We start from the raw sequence: 16,670 nt of genomic DNA on the forward strand, positions 1-16,670 counted from the left end.
TTGCAATACAAATACGTATAGTATTTTGTATTAAAGTTTTTGGGTTGTGGAACAAATCATCTGAGCTTCCATTACTTCTTATGGGGAAATTTGCTTTGATATACGAGTGCTTTGGATTACAAGCATGCTTCTGGAACAAATTATGCTCGCAAACCAAGGTTTGACTGTATTTATTTGGAACTGGAAAAGATGAGTGAGGTGATTAAATTTGCAGACCACATATATCTATTCAAATTTGTTAAATCACCTGCAACCTGTGAATTTGCAGAAGGACCTTAAGAAATCAGAAGACTGGGCTTCCAATGGGTCGATGAAATATAAGATGGACGCCTGCCCACTGAAAGTTTCATCAGAACGGTGGGATGCATCAGAGGAAAGGCCCTGTTAGCCAGAGAGGCAGCCTTTAGTGCTATATCTCTGTCCATGCAGCATTTGGAGGACCTGATAAGTGGTAGAAAGCACATCCAGCTGAGAGGGTTCAGCTGCCGATGCCCCTACTGTTGGGCATTTTGCTGAGCTCGCTGGAAGGTGGCTTGCCCCTAGTGTAGGAGTTTCCAAGTTTATTTAACATTTGATTAAACATTTATCCAAATACTGGGCGTTTTACAAGAAAATAAGAATAAAGGGAAGGACAAATTTATCAAATGCAAAAAAACTATTACTGAACACTTAAAAACAAAAGGAAAGGGGGTAGAAGTAGAATGAATTTGAAGAAACAGAACTGTAGATGGGAAAAACACTAGGGCAAAAGTAAGAAAGACTCAGTGAAATTACAAGGACATACTTTTAAAGCATAGGTAAGCTCTGGAGCTTGTAAAAGTAATGGTTAGCCTTGCAGGGTTTAAAAAAACCACGTTGGTACGCGCTCTTGGAGGAAACGTCCAATGTCTTCCATCGATTCCAGAAAGCCCCTCCTACAAGGGGCGTGCCATAGCACACATCCGCCTCTTCTGTTTTTTCAACGTCGGGGGTGGGTGTCCCTACGGGCTCCCGTTGCCAAGGTAACCTTCCTCTCGCCCCGCCCGCGATCCTTTGTCCGGCCCCGCTATCCAATGGGGGCGGCGGACGGCTGGCGCGCACGCGCGGTCGAGGCGGAAGGCCTTGGGAGGGGGGAGGCGCATGCGCGCAGCGGGCGGGCGGGCTTCTCGCGCCCTTTTTTTTTTTTTTTCCCTCCCTCTATTTGAACGCGCGCGCCGGTTGCTGGGGCTGCGCGAGCCATGGCCAAGGTGCAGATCCTGAACGTGGTGGTGCTGGACAACCCCTGTCCCTTCAGGAACCCCTTCCAGTTCGAGATCACCTTCGAGTGCATCGAGGACCTGCCCGACGGTAAGGGAGGGGGGGAGGGCAGGGAGATAGAGCTCACGGGAGGACGGGAGGAGGGGGGGCAGCAAAGGCGGCGATGAGACCCAGAGAAGGGGATTAGAGCCCCCTGGGGGAGGGGGGAGGGGGGAAGGGCAGGGAGTTAGAGCTCTTGTGGGAGAAGGGGGGCAGAGCAGGGGATTAGAGCTCCAGGGAGGAGGGGGGGCAGCAGAGGTTGTGGTGAGACTTGGAGAAGGGGATTAGAGCTCTGGGGAGGAGGAGGGGATTAGACCTCCCGTGAGACCTGGGGATTAGAGGTCCTTTGAGGATGGGGGGGGGGGCAGCAGAGGTGGCGGTGAAACCCAGAGAAGGGGATTAGAGCTCTGGGGGAGGAGGAGAAGGAGGGGATTAGACCTCCCGTGAGACCTGGGGATTAGAGGTCCTTTGAGGACGGGGTGGGGGGGGCAGCAGAGGTGGCGGTGAAACCCAGAGAAGGGGATTAGAGCTCCCCTGGAGGAGGGGGGAAAGGGCAGGGAGTTAGAGCTCCAGTGAGGGGGTGGGGGGAGAGCAGCCGAGGCGGTGAGACCTAGAGAAGGGGATTAGAGCTCTGGGGAAGGGGAGAAGGGCAGGGGATTAGAGTTCCAGTGGGAGAAGGGGGGTAGAGCAGGGGATTAGAGCTCCCTTGAGGATGGGGAGCAGCAGAGGCAGCAGTGAGATTTGGAGAAGGGGATTAGAGCTCTGGGGGAGGAGGAGAAGGAGGGGATTAGACCTCCCATGAGACCTGGGGATTAGAGGTCCTTTGAGGACCGGGGGGGGGGCAGCAGAGGTGGCGGTGAAACCCAGAGAAGGGGATTAGAGCTCCCCTGGAGGAGGGGGGAAAGGGCAGGGAGTTAGAGCTCCAGTGAGGGGGTGGGGGGAGAGCAGCCGAGGCGGTGAGACCTAGAGAAGGGGATTAGAGCTCTGGGGAAGGGGAGAAGGGCAGGGGATTAGAACTCCAGTGGGAGAAGGGGGGTAGAGCAGGGGATTAGAGCTCCCTTGAGGATGGGGAGCAGCAGAGGTGGCGGTCAGACCTATAGAAGTGGATTAGAGCTACCTGGAGAAGGGAGGCAGAGCAGGGATTAGAGCTCCCGGGAGGAAGGGGGGGGCAGCAGAGGCGGCAGTGAGACTTGGAGAAGGGGATTAGAGCTCTGGGGGAGGAGGAGAAGGAGGGGATTAGACCTCCCATGAGACCTGGGGATTAGAGGTCCTTTGAGGATGGGGGGGGGGCAGCAGAGGTGGCGGTGAGACCCAGAGAAGGGGATTAGAGCTCTGGGGGAGGAGGAGAAGGAGGGGATTAGACCTCCCGTGAGACCTGGGGATTAGAGGTCCTTTGAGGACGGGGTGGGGGGGGGCAGCAGAGGTGGCGGTGAGACCCAGAGAAGGGGATTAGAGCTCCCCTGGAGGAGGGGGGAAAGGGCAGGGAGTTAGAGCTCCAGTGAGGGGGTGGGGGGAGAGCAGCCGAGGCGGTGAGACCTAGAGAAGGGGATTAGAGCTCTGGGGAAGGGGAGAAGGGCAGGGGATTAGAGCTCCAGTGGGAGAAGGGGGGTAGAGCAGGGGATTAGAGCTCCCTTGAGGATGGGGAGCAGCAGAGGCAGCAGTGAGATTTGGAGAAGGGGATTAGAGCTCTGGGGGAGGAGGAGAAGGAGGGGATTAGACCTCCCATGAGACCTGGGGATTAGAGGTCCTTTGAGGACCGGGGGGGGGGGGCAGCAGAGGTGGCGGTGAAACCCAGAGAAGGGGATTAGAGCTCCCCTGGAGGAGGGGGGAAAGGGCAGGGAGTTAGAGCTCCAGTGAGGGGGTGGGGGGAGAGCAGCCGAGGCGGTGAGACCTAGAGAAGGGGATTAGAGCTCTGGGGAAGGGGAGAAGGGCAGGGGATTAGAACTCCAGTGGGAGAAGGGGGGTAGAGCAGGGGATTAGAGCTCCAGGGAGGAGGGGGGGGCAGCAGAGGTGGTGGTGAGACTTAGAGAAGGGGATTAGAGCTCTGGGGAAGGGGAGAAGGGCAGGGGATTAGAGCTCCAGTGGGAGAAGGGGGGTAGAGCAGGGGATTAGAGCTCCCTTGAGGATGGGGAGCAGCAGAGGCAGCAGTGAGATTTGGAGAAGGGGATTAGAGCTCTGGGGGAGGAGGAGAAGGAGGGGATTAGACCTCCCATGAGACCTGGGGATTAGAGGTCCTTTGAGGACCGGGGGGGGGGCAGCAGAGGTGGCGGTGAGATCCAGAGAAGGGGATTAGAGCTTCCCTGGGAGAGGGGGGAAAGGCAGGGGATTAGAGCTCCCTTGAGGATGGAGGGTAGCGGAAGCGGTGGTGAGACTTGGAGAAGAGGATTAGAGTTCTGGGAGGGGGGGTAGAGCAGGGGATTAGAGCTCACTTGGGACTTTGGAATAAAGCAGGGGATTAGAACTCTAGTAGTGGGAGAAGGGGGGTAGAGCAGGGGATTAGAGCTCCCTTGAGGATGGGGAGCAGCAGAGGTGGCGGTCAGACCTATAGAAGTGGATTAGAGCTACCTGGAGAAGGGAGGCAGAGCAGGGATTAGAGCTCCCGGGAGGAGGGGGGGGCAGCAGAGGCGGCAGTGAGACTTGGAGAAGGGGATTAGAGCTCTGGGGGAGGAGGAGAAGGAGGGGATTAGACCTCCCATGAGACCTGGGGATTAGAGGTCCTTTGAGGACTGGGGGGGGGCAGCAGAGGTGGCGGTGAGATCCAGAGAAGGGGATTAGAGCTTCCCTGGGGGAGGGGGGGAAAAGGCAGTGGATTAGAGCTCCCTTGAGGATGGAGGGTAGCGGAGGCGGTGGTGAGACTTGGAGAAGAGGATTAGAGTTCTGGGAGGGGGGGTAGAGCAGGGGATTAGAGCTCACTTGGGACTTTGGAATAAAGCAGGGGATTAGAGCTCCAGTGGGAAAAGGGGGGAAAGCAGGGATTAAGAGTTCCTGTGAATCCTGGGGAAGGAGAGGGGGATAGAGCAGGGGATTAGAGCTCTAGTAGTAGGAGGAGGGAGGGTAGAGCAGGGGGTTAGAGCTCCCTTGAGACTGGGGAAGGGGGCTGTAGAGCAGGGATTAGAGCTCCAGTGGGAGAAAGGGGGGAGGTAGAGCAGGGGATTAGAGTTTTTCTGAGGCCTTTAGGAAGGGGGTAGAAAGTCTTTGTCGAGGGTGGGGAGAGGTGGGATGTAATGACTCCATTTTTATGTTTAGTTTGCTGCTATTTAATGGTAGCTTTGAAGAGAGTCATTTACTTGCCTCTGCCCAGTTGGTTTTTCACCTTAAAACGGTTCTGTTGTGTTGGGACTGCTGGAGATTTGGCAATTTCACTTTGGATTCTATCTCTTCCCCCACCCCACGGGCTCTTATTCTGGTCTCTGGTTAAAAGTAAAATAATTAACAATGGAAACAGGTCACATATATCGACAGATAATCCCCCAGACCTGTCTATAGCATTATCTTGATTTGAATGCACTTGGATAAATCTTTAACCTTTGTTTTTTTTGTTTAGTTTAGTTTATAATCTATCGGCACTTTTGTAAGACTCAGCTCGATGAAAGATACCTTTGTCTTGCTTTAACTGTGGTAGATATCTGTAATGATGGCACAGTGCAGGCATCTGAGAGCTTAGTCTAAAAATTATAAACTAAACTAAAAAAAAAAAAAAAGGTTAAAGATTTATCCAAGTGCATTCAAATCAAGATAATGCTATAGACAGGTCTGGTGTTTGGATTATCTCTGGGTAAAAGTGTCATTGAAGCTACAGTTCTCATTAAGTCTCCACTTTCTTTTTGGAAACAAAATAGCATGCGAGCGCAGTGCTAAAGGCATTGAATTCTGCAAGTGTAGCCCTGCAACAGAAAAAGGCCTACACTCGTTGAGAAGTTTAAGAGAACCAATGCCAGAGCTTCCAAAAGATATAAATTAACTTGATAACAGCTTAAGGCTTTTAAAAAAAAAAAGAAAATGCAGCACATTGTGGCAAAAGCGTCTCAGATTGTAGTCACTACCCTACATTGAGTAGCAAAAGTTACAGCTGGGTCCTTCATAGGTGTGAAGGAACAAATCAAAGTGGAAATGTCCAATCAGAAAGGTGCACAAAAAAGCGTCTTTCAACTCATCTGATTGATCCAAAATCTTTATTCATCCAAAGTAACTCAACGACCCGACATGTCACGGCCTGCATCAGGAGTCTTGGAAGTCTTTGGGTGTATAAAAAGTTATGTAAACCACTTGAAATGCCGTTTCTATCAAATCGCCTTGCAGCAAATGAAAAGCTAATAGGAAACCAAAGTCAGACTCCCATTATAATAATTCCGGATTTCTCTCTACCAACAGATTTAAAGCCAATCTATTCAATTTCATTCACTGCCCTATTTTGTCCTTATAGAGGTTCAATTTTTTGCCAAGTCCTCATTTGATATGGGGGAAGGGAGGGTTTGGACATCGACGTAAATGCCATAATGCACCCCAAGCTCGTCAAATATGCATCTGAAAGATGCCATATAGATAATTAACAAAGCCAACAGGCACCAAAACCTTCTCTGGAGACGGTTTTAATTTTAAGCGAAATTGTCGCAACTATAGGGAATAAGGTTTCAATAGGTTGAATTGTTATTCATTTACAAGATCAGAATGGGTCATTGAGCTACAATAGGCTCGGGAGTACCGTATTTTCTCGCATATAACGTGCGCGTTATACGTGGTTTTTACAAACCGCGCATACCCTTGTGCGTTATACGCGTGAGCGCGTTGTACAAAATTTTTTTTACATAGTTTCCCCCCCCCGACGCCCGATTCATCACCCAGAAGAAGCGCTCGCACTCCCACCCTGAAGGACCGCTCGCACCCCCACAGCCTCCCCCCCTCCCCCATGGAGAAGCTGTCTACCTTGTTTCCGGATGCCAGCCCAGCTGCTTCCTCTGCCGGTGGTCCTGCCCCTTCTCAGAGCCCTGTGCTGCGCTGCTTCCTCTTCAGGCGGTCCCGCCCTTTCTCTGATGTCAGAGAAAGGGTGGGACCGCCGGAAGAAAAAGCAGCGCAGCAGGGCTCAGAGAAGAGGCGGGACCGCCGGCAGAGAAAACAGCTGGGCTGGCATCTGGAAACAAGGTAGAAAGCTTCTCCATGGGGGAGGGGGGTGAGGCTGTGGGGGTGCGAGCGGTTCTTCGGGTGGGGGTGCGTGTGCGTGCGAGCGGTCCTTTGGGGTGGGGGTGCGAGCGGTCCTGTGGGGGAGTGAATCGGACGTCGGGGGGGCATCAGGCTTTCAGGGTAGGGACAGTACTTCAAGGAGGAAAGGAGAGTCGGGGCGGGCGAAAACAGAGTCGGGGTCTCCAGAGGAGAGTCGGGGCGGGCGAAAGGAGAGTCGGGCAGCATGCGCGGTATACGGGTGTGCGTGGTATATAAAAATTTATGTACATAAATATGTGTTTTTTGCGCGCTATACCCGTGTGCGCATTTTACACGGGTGCGCTTTATCTATGTGAAAATACGGTAATCTAAGGAAACCCTCTCTTTACGGAAAGGGTGGTAGATGCATGGAATAATCTCCCGGTAGAGGTGATTGAAGCAGCGTGTTGGAATTCAAAAAAGTATGGGACAAGCACGTGGAATCTCTTAAGGAGAGGAGATAGTGGATGCTGCGGATGAGCCATTTAGCCATTATCTGTCGTTTTTGTTTCTTTGTGACATCGGTATGAATTGGAAGACTGGCTTAGAAATCCTAATGGTGCACCTTGAGTAATGGCTTTGAAGACAGGGCTGGTTACAAGGTGGATTTTTTTTTTTTTTTCCCAGGTAGGATTAGTTCTGCTCAGAAGAAATTGTTTTATGATTTATTAATACTTAGGGGCACATAATTGAAACATAAATGTGTTAAAAAAAACTCACCCAAGTTGGCACTTGAACGACCTAAAAGACAGATCATCCAAGCGCCGATAATCAAACCTATTTTTTTTTACATATCCAGGGACTTTTTAGACCTCTGAATGCTGCTGTGCACCCAGAGCTAAATGTAGCGTTTCTGTAGGAGTAGTTGGGGCGAGATGTGAGCCGACCTAGACTTGGTCGTCCTGCAGGTATAATTGAAGGTTTTACAAGACTTCCCGGATGGAACTTATACGTTGCGACTTAGATGATGTAAAAACAGATATAAGTGCCCAAAAGGTATCCAAAGTGACCAGATAACCACCGCAGAGACAAAGTAAAGACCCCCCCACACACGCCCTCAGTGATCACTGACCCCCTCACACTTGGAATAAAAAAATGTACCTCCAGAACAGGGATCTCAAAGTCGCTCCTTGAGGGCCGCAATCCAGTTGGGTTTTCAGGATTTCCCCAATGAATCTGCATGAGATCTATGTGCATGCACTGCTTTCAATGCATATTCATTGGGAAATCCTGAAACCCCGACTGGATTGCGGCCCTCAAGGAGGGACTTTGAGACCCCTGCTCCAGAACATCAGCACCTAGTATAGGAAAGCCTAGTAGAACTGCACACAGGTCTCTTAAATAGCCTGGGAGGTGGGCTATTGAACCATAGAGAGAAGGACCCAAGCTCATAAGCCACTCTAACCACTTCATTCATGGTGGAAAATGTGAGCCCATCATAAACAAAACCCTACTCTACTGCCATATAAGTGGCATCTGCAGCCATAAGGGCTATTAGGGTTGTAGACGAGTGGGTTTTGGAGGGACTTACCATAACCTATAAGAGAGATCTGGTAGATGTTTATGTGGCACCCTTTTTGTGAAGTTCACAGCAGTGCCCTGTAAGGTGCCCCACTGCTCTGTTGCCTTGCCTGGGTGGCCAGTCCATCACAATGCTGGCTCCACCCACGTCCCAATGGTCTTGTTCTAGGCATTTGGGACTTAGACATACTGGCGGTCTGGACATATTTTTCCGAGGAATGGACACTTCCTTCCCCGCTGCCAACTTTGGGCATGTAGCGCCATACGACCAAATTCGACTTGGGACGTTTATTTTGTTTATGCCCCTCTTAGTGACGATATCCGGGGGGCTGATGCTCAAAATTTAACACCAGCCAATATTAGAAAGCACTTGGCGCCTGATTTGCCTGCATATTGTGTGCCGAATGTACAAAGGGCTCAAAAGCAGGAAATTCCACTGAAATGTATGAAAATAGATTTCTAATGAGAACACTTTTTTTATTCAGATTTTCTATACCAGTGGTTCCCAAACCTGTCCTGGGGGACCCCCAGCCAGTCAGGTTTTCAAGATATCCCTAATCAATATGCATGAGAGAGATTTGCATACCTGTCACTTCCATTATATGCAAATCTCTCTCATACATATTCATTAGGGATATCTTGAAAACCCGACTGGCTTGGGGTCCCCCAGGACAGGTTTGGGAACCACTGTTCTATACTGTTCTTCCAGGGGACCTCAGAAAGTGTACATGAATTTTCCCTGTCTGGGCTCACAATCTATCTAATGTACCTGGCGCAATGGGGGGGAGGGGGGGTTAAGTGACTTTCCCGGGCTCACAAGGGTAGCTTTAACTCAGGAGTCTCAAAGTCCCTCCTTGAGGGCCGCAATCCAGTGGGGTTTTCAGGATTTCCCCCATGAATATGCATGAGACCTATTTGCATGCGCTGCTTTCAATGCATATTCATGGGGGAAATCCTGAAAACCCGACTGGATGACGGCCCTCGAGGAGGGACTTTGACACCCCTGGTTTAGAGACTTTGGGGGTTGGCTACATCAGGGATCTCAAAGTCTCTCCTTGAGGGCCGCAATCCAGTCGGGTTTTCAGGATTTCCTCCATGAATATGCATGAGACCTATTTGCATGCACTGCTTTCAATGCATATTCATGGGGGAAATCCTGAAATCCCGACTGGATTGCGGCCCTCGAGGAGGGACTTTGACACCCCTGGTTTAGAGACTTCGGGGGTTGGCCTACATCAGGGATCTCAAAGTCTCTCCTTGAGGGCCGCCATCCAGTCGGGTTTTCAGGATTTCCCCCATGAATATGCATTGAAAGCAGTGCATGCAAATAGGTCTCATGCATATTCATGGAGGAAATCCTGAAAACCCGACTGGATGACGGCCCTCGAGGAGGGACTTTGACACCCCTGGTTTAGAGACTTTGGGGGTTGGCCTACATCAGGGATCTCAAAGTCTCTCCTTGAGGGCCGCAATCCAGTCGGGTTTTCAGGATTTCCCCCATGAATATGCATGAGACCTATTTGCATGCACTGCTTTCAATGCATATTCATGGGGGAAATCCTGAAATCCCGACTGGATTGTGGCCCTCGAGGAGGGACTTTGACACCCCTGGTTTAGAGACTTCGGGGGTTGGCCTACATCAGGGATCTCAAAGTCTCTCCTTGAGGGCCGCCATCCAGTCGGGTTTTCAGGATTTTCCCCCATGAATATGCATTGAAAGCAGTGCATGCAAATAGGTCTCATGCATATTCATGGAGGAAATCCTGAAAACCCGACTGGATGACGGCCCTCGAGGAGGGACTTTGACACCCCTGGTTTAGAGACTTTGGGGGTTGGCCTACATCAGGGATCTCAAAGTCTCTCCTTGAGGGCCGCAATCCAGTCGGGTTTTCAGGATTTCCCCCATGAATATGCATGAGACCTATTTGCATGCACTGCTTTCAATGCATATTCATGGGGGAAATCCTGAAATCCTGACTGGATTGTGGCCCTCGAGGAGGGACTTTGACACCCCTGGTTTAGAGACTTCGGGGGTTGGCCTACATCAGGGATCTCAGTCTCTCCTTGAGGGCCGCCATCCAGTCGGGTTTTCAGGATTTCCCCCATGAATATGCATGAGACCTATTTGCATGCACTGCTTTCAATGCATATTCATGGGGGAAATCCTGAAAACCCCTGCCCAACACTCCCCCGCTGTAAATTCATAAGCGTTGGAGGCTTGTGCAGATGAGGCCTGACGTTGCAGGGCTGGGGAAAGATCCCATACCTCCCTCCCCGCCCAATAAGTGCAGATTGTGGCTATTTTCCCCTGTCCTGCGTTGCTTTGCTGCGCCTGCTCTGAGACCGGGCGAAGAACGCCATCCTTAACTGCTCTACAGATTCCCAGATCATAAAATCAGGCTGCGCAAAGCCAGGGCAACTTTGGCGCCGGCGGGAGTTTTTTTCATTTCCCCTCTTGCACCCGATTGGCCCTCAGCGAGGGCCGCGTTCTTTCCGCTCTTCATTCCTGACGATGCGATTGGCCACGAGGAGTGGGGACGGAAAGGGAGTCGCTGCGTAGCGCCATCTGCCGGCCGGTGGAGCGTCCCCCAACCCTGTCTGATTGCCTGGTATTTTTCGCGTCCATAGCTGAGAATCACAAATTGCACAGCTAGTACTAATGCGTAAGAAACGGCCAGAGAAATAAGATCGTGAGCCTGCAAGGGGGGGTAAGTACAGCTGGTTTAAGTTCTACATCCGAGGCAAGACTTGTAGGCTCCCTTTTCTTAGGGAAGGCAGAGCTATCTAAATCTGGGGCTCTGTCTGCTGTGCAGCCACTAGCCCAGGATCAAGTGGGAATTGATGGAATCGGCAGTTAGTTCCCCTTGCTCACCTTTGCTTTCAGAATGATGTTTTACAAGCCCTTAGTTTGCAGACCTTAAAGTTGAAACACCTCCAGACCCCTCCAAAATCCTGAAAAAGGGAACTGTGTTCTCAAACACCATTTGGATAATGCTCACATTAACACAGCACAATTGTAGGTAGGGTACATCCTTTTTCATTAACCCATGAACAGGAATTTGCTACAACCCAACCTCATAATGATGACCAAATATTCCAGGCAGGCAATGAAAACCAACTGCATTTATGTCTCCATTTGCAGGACTCCAAGAAAATGGTTGAGAGATTGGGGCGAGGGGTGGGCGGATGAGATGTAAAGGAGCTGTAAACAGTACAATAGCATCCCAGTTAACTGGCAAAAAAAAAAAAGATCTCCTGTGCCCCTCAGACAACCTCCAAAGTCGTGATCCTGACTCAACATCCTCCCTCCAGCTCCCGAAGCATCACAAAGGTCAAAAATCTCCCTCATTTAAGCAGCAGAGCCGGTCCTCACAACCCCCCTCCTTCCCTTACCCAAAGCAGTATTGACAGCTGATGAGCAAAGGCAATGAAATAAATGGGCTGCTTCTGGCCAGCCCTGGCTTTGTCCCTTGGTGGGGCCTGTTTATGTCACTGCCTTTGCTCACCGGCTGCCACTACTGCTTTTGGTAAGGGAGGGAGAGGGGGTTGTCAGAACCAGCTGCCATGGATGCTGGACCCATAAGTGTTGAGGTGGGGTAGGGTCTGGTAGGGACATGGATACTTGTCCTGCAGAGTGATTCTTTTTTTGTTCCTAGCCTATAATTTTTCTAAATAGTTCCCTCTTATCCTGCTACTTAGCTTTATTGATATGTGTTCTGCCTACCAGAATGTGATCTGAGCTTCCTGAAAAGGACGTCATAGTCATGCTGTTGGACTGGCCCTGTAATAGATTGTTGTGTGTAGTTTGTCATCATCCCTTCCACCAGCCCCTAACGAATTGTCCTCTTTCAGATCTAGAATGGAAGATCATTTATGTTGGCTCAGCTGAGAGTGAACAGTATGACCAGATTTTAGATTCAGTCCTGGTGGGGCCTGTGCCGGCTGGTAGACACATGTTTGTTTTTCAGGTAAGTTCAGGTGTGTGTGGGGGGGGGGGGGGGCTTGGCTTTTGAAAATACATAGAAACAAAGTCTCCATCAGAGGCAAATGTTTGTAAAATGTGCAGGTCATCTTATCTGTTAAATAGATGTTTTTATGCATGTGATTTTAAATGTTGTGATCAAAAGGCATTGAATAGTACATGCAGGAAAGTCTTTGCTCTTCATATATGATTAGTTCCCACTATTTCCCCCACTAGATTTGATGAGACCCTGATGCAAGGGAGGGGGGGGGGGCCTCAAGCACCCTTATCCCCCGTTTACACATTGTAGACAGTGGGTGGAAACTGTATAAATGCAAGTAAGGCAAGACTTGGATAAAGGAAGCCAACAAGTTTATAGAGAGAGACACTTTCTCTTTATCTGCTGCAAAAATGCCCTCCAAGGCTTTAGCATTAGATCTTTTGTTTAGATTATGGAAAAGGCTTTGTTTAATTTTAAACTCCTGTGCTTAAAAGTTTGTACATAACATACAAAGTGCCATACTGAAAGTCCATCTGTCAAAGTAACCTGTTTCTGGCAAAATACTGAAGTAGCAAGATAGCATTCTACCAACCTCAGGTTTGCCTTAAGCGTTTATGGACTTTACCGCTAAGAATGTACCAAAACCTTTTTTTAAACACAACTCTACCCATTGCTATTCCCATGTCCTCTGGCAGTGAAGTTGTTTTCTTGAGCCAACATGTCTCTTCCAGGCCGATGCCCCCAACTCCAGCCTTATTCCTGAAACGGATGCCGTTGGTGTGACTGTGGTATTGATCACGTGTACATACCGAGGTCAGGAGTTCATTCGGGTGGGATACTACGTTAATAATGAGTATGTGAGCCCTGAACTGAGAGAGAATCCACCCTTGAAGCCAGATTTCTCCCAGGTAAGATACCTGTGTGAATGAGGTGATTGTGTGTGTTTTGGGGGGGGGGGGGGCAGTGAATGTGCTTCCTCTAGAACAGAACTTGTCAGAGCTCTGGATACTCTACAGCCAGTTGAGTTTTCAGGATAGCCACTATGAAAGGAAGAGAATTTGATATCCAAGCAGTCCCTGGATTAAGTGCGAGTTAGGTTTTTAAAGCTGTTAAGTCTGATTTGTATGTAAATTTTAAGATTCTGCTCCCAGCTGCCAAAAGGGCCAATGGTCAGTGTTCCCTCTAAGGTACAGCAAGTACAACCACACACTGTTCTTAATGTGGCCATGCATCATTCCTGAATCTGCTATAGGAGAAATGTAGGAGTCTAGGCCACTGGAAATACTGCTCAGTGAAATCAAATGAAGCCATAACTACGAATCGTACTTAAGTCTAGCATCTGTAACTCGGGGACTGCCTGTACTGTTTTATTGTGGTAAAATCAAAGCAGTACATATTATATACAGGTACTTATTTCATACCTGGGGCACTGGAGGGTTATATGCCCAGAGGACTGCTCTGTTAGGCTACTCCTCCATGAATATGCATGCATGAGAGAAATAAGGCAGTACATCAGATCTCTTGTGCATATTCATAATGGATATCCTGTAAACATAGTTGAAATGAATTGACTATTCTTGCACTTTCAAATCATTTGAATAAAGTATTGAATGTGTATGTGAATTCAGAATATAAAGTGTTTGGACAAGGGTTTATAATTGAAATTACAAGGGCAGTGCAGTCATTCATCTAATGTTGAGTGTAGTTAAAACTTCCGGTCTTCTATGAGAGAGATGCAAGAAATAAGATTAAGTGGGGAGTGGGATAGACCATGTCAACCTTGGAGTAGACAATATTTATTTGTAGAAATCAATTCACTATTATAAAAAAGAGTTCCGCAAAGAAATAAAAACATTACTGTTCAAAAAATATCTCCCATCACTCTAACCACCACCCAATGACCTCCCAATCAACGACTTCGGAAATACCCACCTATATTATCTTTTTATCTGCGATCTAGAATGTACTGTAATTCTGCTACACTACACCCGATTCAACCGATCGAGTTAACATGTATTACCTCTGTTAAATGCATTATCTTCCGTTATATGTATTATCTTCTGTAACAAGTATTATCTTCTGTGAAATTGTAGTATCATAACTCATTACTGTTCCTGTAACTTACTCTTATCCTGAAATGTAACTCTACTGGAATATCCCAGATATTTCTATATTGTAATCCGCCTAGAACCGCAAGGCACAGGCGGAATAGAAATCCCTAATGTAATGTAATGTAATACACAAAAATTCACATAAAGTCCAGGTTTGGAATAATGTTATCAGACCAGGAATATCCCACTCCCCACTTGTTCTTCTGTGACTTTACGTGGGGTTTCTGTTCCCTATGTTTTGCTCAGAAATAGATTAAGAACAGCTGTTGGCTGGTGTAAATTTAAACTTGAGCAATCTGAGGCAGGACTTGTACCAAAAGTGCCACTATCTCAGCTGCTGAAAAAAACTTGACCCGTTTCCTCTTAGTGAAAGGGTGGGCTTGTGCCTTGTGCAGTCGTATGTCTGCTTCATAGACTGTCCCCTCCCCTTCTCCTCTCTCCTTTTCTGTCCAGCTTCAGAGGAACATACTGGCTCCTAACCCTCGTGTGACCCGTTTCCACATCAACTGGGACAACGCCTCAGATCAAAAGATGGAGGACATTGAGAATGTGGATCCTGCCCCCAATAACATGCTTCCCTCAAACTGTACTTCTTCCAAATGCCTGGCACCTGGGGGAGCCCTCAACCTCATCCCAGAGAACTCCATGGACTGCATGTAACCCGATTTTCACTGATGTTGCGGTGGGGGAAGGGGATTTCTTTGGCAAATAGAAATAGAGCAAGCACTCGGTGACACAGACATTGGGAGCCTTTGCAGCGACTTGTCTGACCTGAGAGCTCCCTGGGGCTTTGGCTCGTGCTTGTCGCTCTCTCGGACTGGATTTGCAGGTTTGTTTTATGCCGAGCGCTGTCTGGCATAGCCTGAGGCAACTGTAGCATTAAGAGGAGCAGGGGGACACAAGTGCCTTTTCAGCAAGGTTGGAACCTACTCTAAGGGGAACAGTTGGGCAGAAGCTTTTATACCTGATTCCTCCTAGGTGTGAGCTTTTTCGGGGGTGGGAGAGAGCGTCCACAGAAGATTGTCACACATCAAATCTCCTAGATGAGCTGTGCTGTCTCTGCCTCTGTCCTCTACTGGGCCTCCTCTCAACCGGTGGCTCCAGATGGCATCTATGGGGAAACAGGCAATGTGTAGGTGGGCAGCGTCCGTAGGTCTTGTCTTAAAATGCTTAGATTCCCGGTGCTGTAGAACTGATTTTTAGATGTGTATCTTGGACTCTGCTTCCTTTCTACCTTTGTTTATTAATGTGGTCCTGCTTCTTTGGCACGGAGGGGGGTGTGAAGGCTCAGCACATCGTTTGGACTCCTCCCTGACGTGATAGTAGACAGAACACCCACACTAGACAGCGGTCAGGTTCTCAATCTTAAGTCTAAAATCTGAGTCACATAATGGGGTTCCACTTTGTAATCATCAGTGACATACTCCCTTCAGTGCTTTTGTTTTTTTGGGGGGCATTTGGGTTCAGTGTTGAGCAGAAGTGCGTCAGAGGCTGTTTGTGACAGTGTGTATAGCCTTCATCTGTCCAGTGTTTCCTGAAGTCTTAACATGTTTCTATTGTCCTGAGCTAAACATGGATTTTAAAAGCATTGAAGTATCCCACTGAGCAGCTTTTGACTATAAAATCACAGGGGCACCTCCAAACCGCTGGGAGGATTTCATTTTCATTTTTACAGAGACTCTGCTCTCAGAAGGGGGGACTTGCTGCCTAGGGAGAGTATTTCTAATACCTCATAACTAATGATGGTGCTTTTCATAAACTAGGCAAAGTGAAATCTAGCGGTGTACTTGGCTAGTTCTCACTTTAGTTTTGTGCTAGCTCTTTAAAAGGTAGCTGAATGTACTCCATGATCGTATAGATGGGGGGGGGGGGGGGGGCAGAGGAGGGCTTTTGACAAATTTGATAAAGATAACTGGCCATGTATTCTTAAGAGGCAAGAGCTGGTACTCAGTGCACTTATATGTACTGCTTAGATCTGTCCCTGGCCTGACTGGCTGTGGGTGTCAGGAAAGTGTACCTATAATCTAGACATATCGGTGTCTTCCACCAGTGGTGGCAGTGTAAAGGCTCCTTCCTCTTAGAATTAATTCCCTCCCCCCCCCCCCAAGCCTTCTTTGGAATGAAAGGGAACTCTTGGGGGTGTCTCTTAAAATAGCTTGCCTGAGCCTGCATTTTGGCCCGGGGTTGAAACATCATGCATCTGGAGGGACAGGAGTTGAGGTTGAGACCAGTAGAAACAAACTTCAAACCCCCACCGCAAAGGTTAAATTAGTGCTATACCTTTATCCAAAAAAATAATTTCTGTATTGTGACTGAACTTACCAGTGTGTAAATTTTTCATGTCCTTTGGACAGTATTTAAAATTTTGCAGTTCCTAGCTGTGAGCATGTTTTTCTAATGTCATCAGACCATTTTTGTATATTGTAAAAATCATTTTTTATATTGGTAATTTAGATCTAGAAATAAAGCACTTGGGAGCTTGACCATACTTTATTTTTTTTTCCCCTGTGTGCATGATTTTAACTGTTGCAGTTGGTTGGAACCTGAACTTGCCTTTTTGTTCTCTTTATAAAATTGTTCCCTAAATATTCACACCCTGCTGTAA

At 48.5% G+C, this 16,670-nt stretch overlaps 1 protein-coding gene across 1 annotated transcript; it reads left to right on the forward strand.

Moving 5' to 3' along the window:
• The first annotated feature begins 1,168 nt into the window (after window positions 1–1,168).
• Window positions 1,169–16,553, forward strand: ASF1B (anti-silencing function 1B histone chaperone). Its single transcript, XM_033925516.1, has 4 exons — window positions 1,169–1,326; window positions 11,845–11,960; window positions 12,686–12,862; window positions 14,519–16,553. The coding sequence occupies exons 1-4, from the start codon at window positions 1,218–1,220 to the stop codon at window positions 14,723–14,725; spliced, it is 609 nt and encodes a 202-aa protein (XP_033781407.1). The 5' UTR covers window positions 1,169–1,217; the 3' UTR covers window positions 14,726–16,553.
• The last annotated feature ends 117 nt before the right edge of the window (window positions 16,554–16,670 follow it).

The sequence above is a fragment of the Geotrypetes seraphini genome, chromosome 16 (genome assembly GCF_902459505.1).
Source record: "Geotrypetes seraphini chromosome 16, aGeoSer1.1, whole genome shotgun sequence".
In the NCBI taxonomy this organism is placed as follows: Eukaryota; Metazoa; Chordata; class Amphibia; order Gymnophiona; family Dermophiidae; genus Geotrypetes; species Geotrypetes seraphini.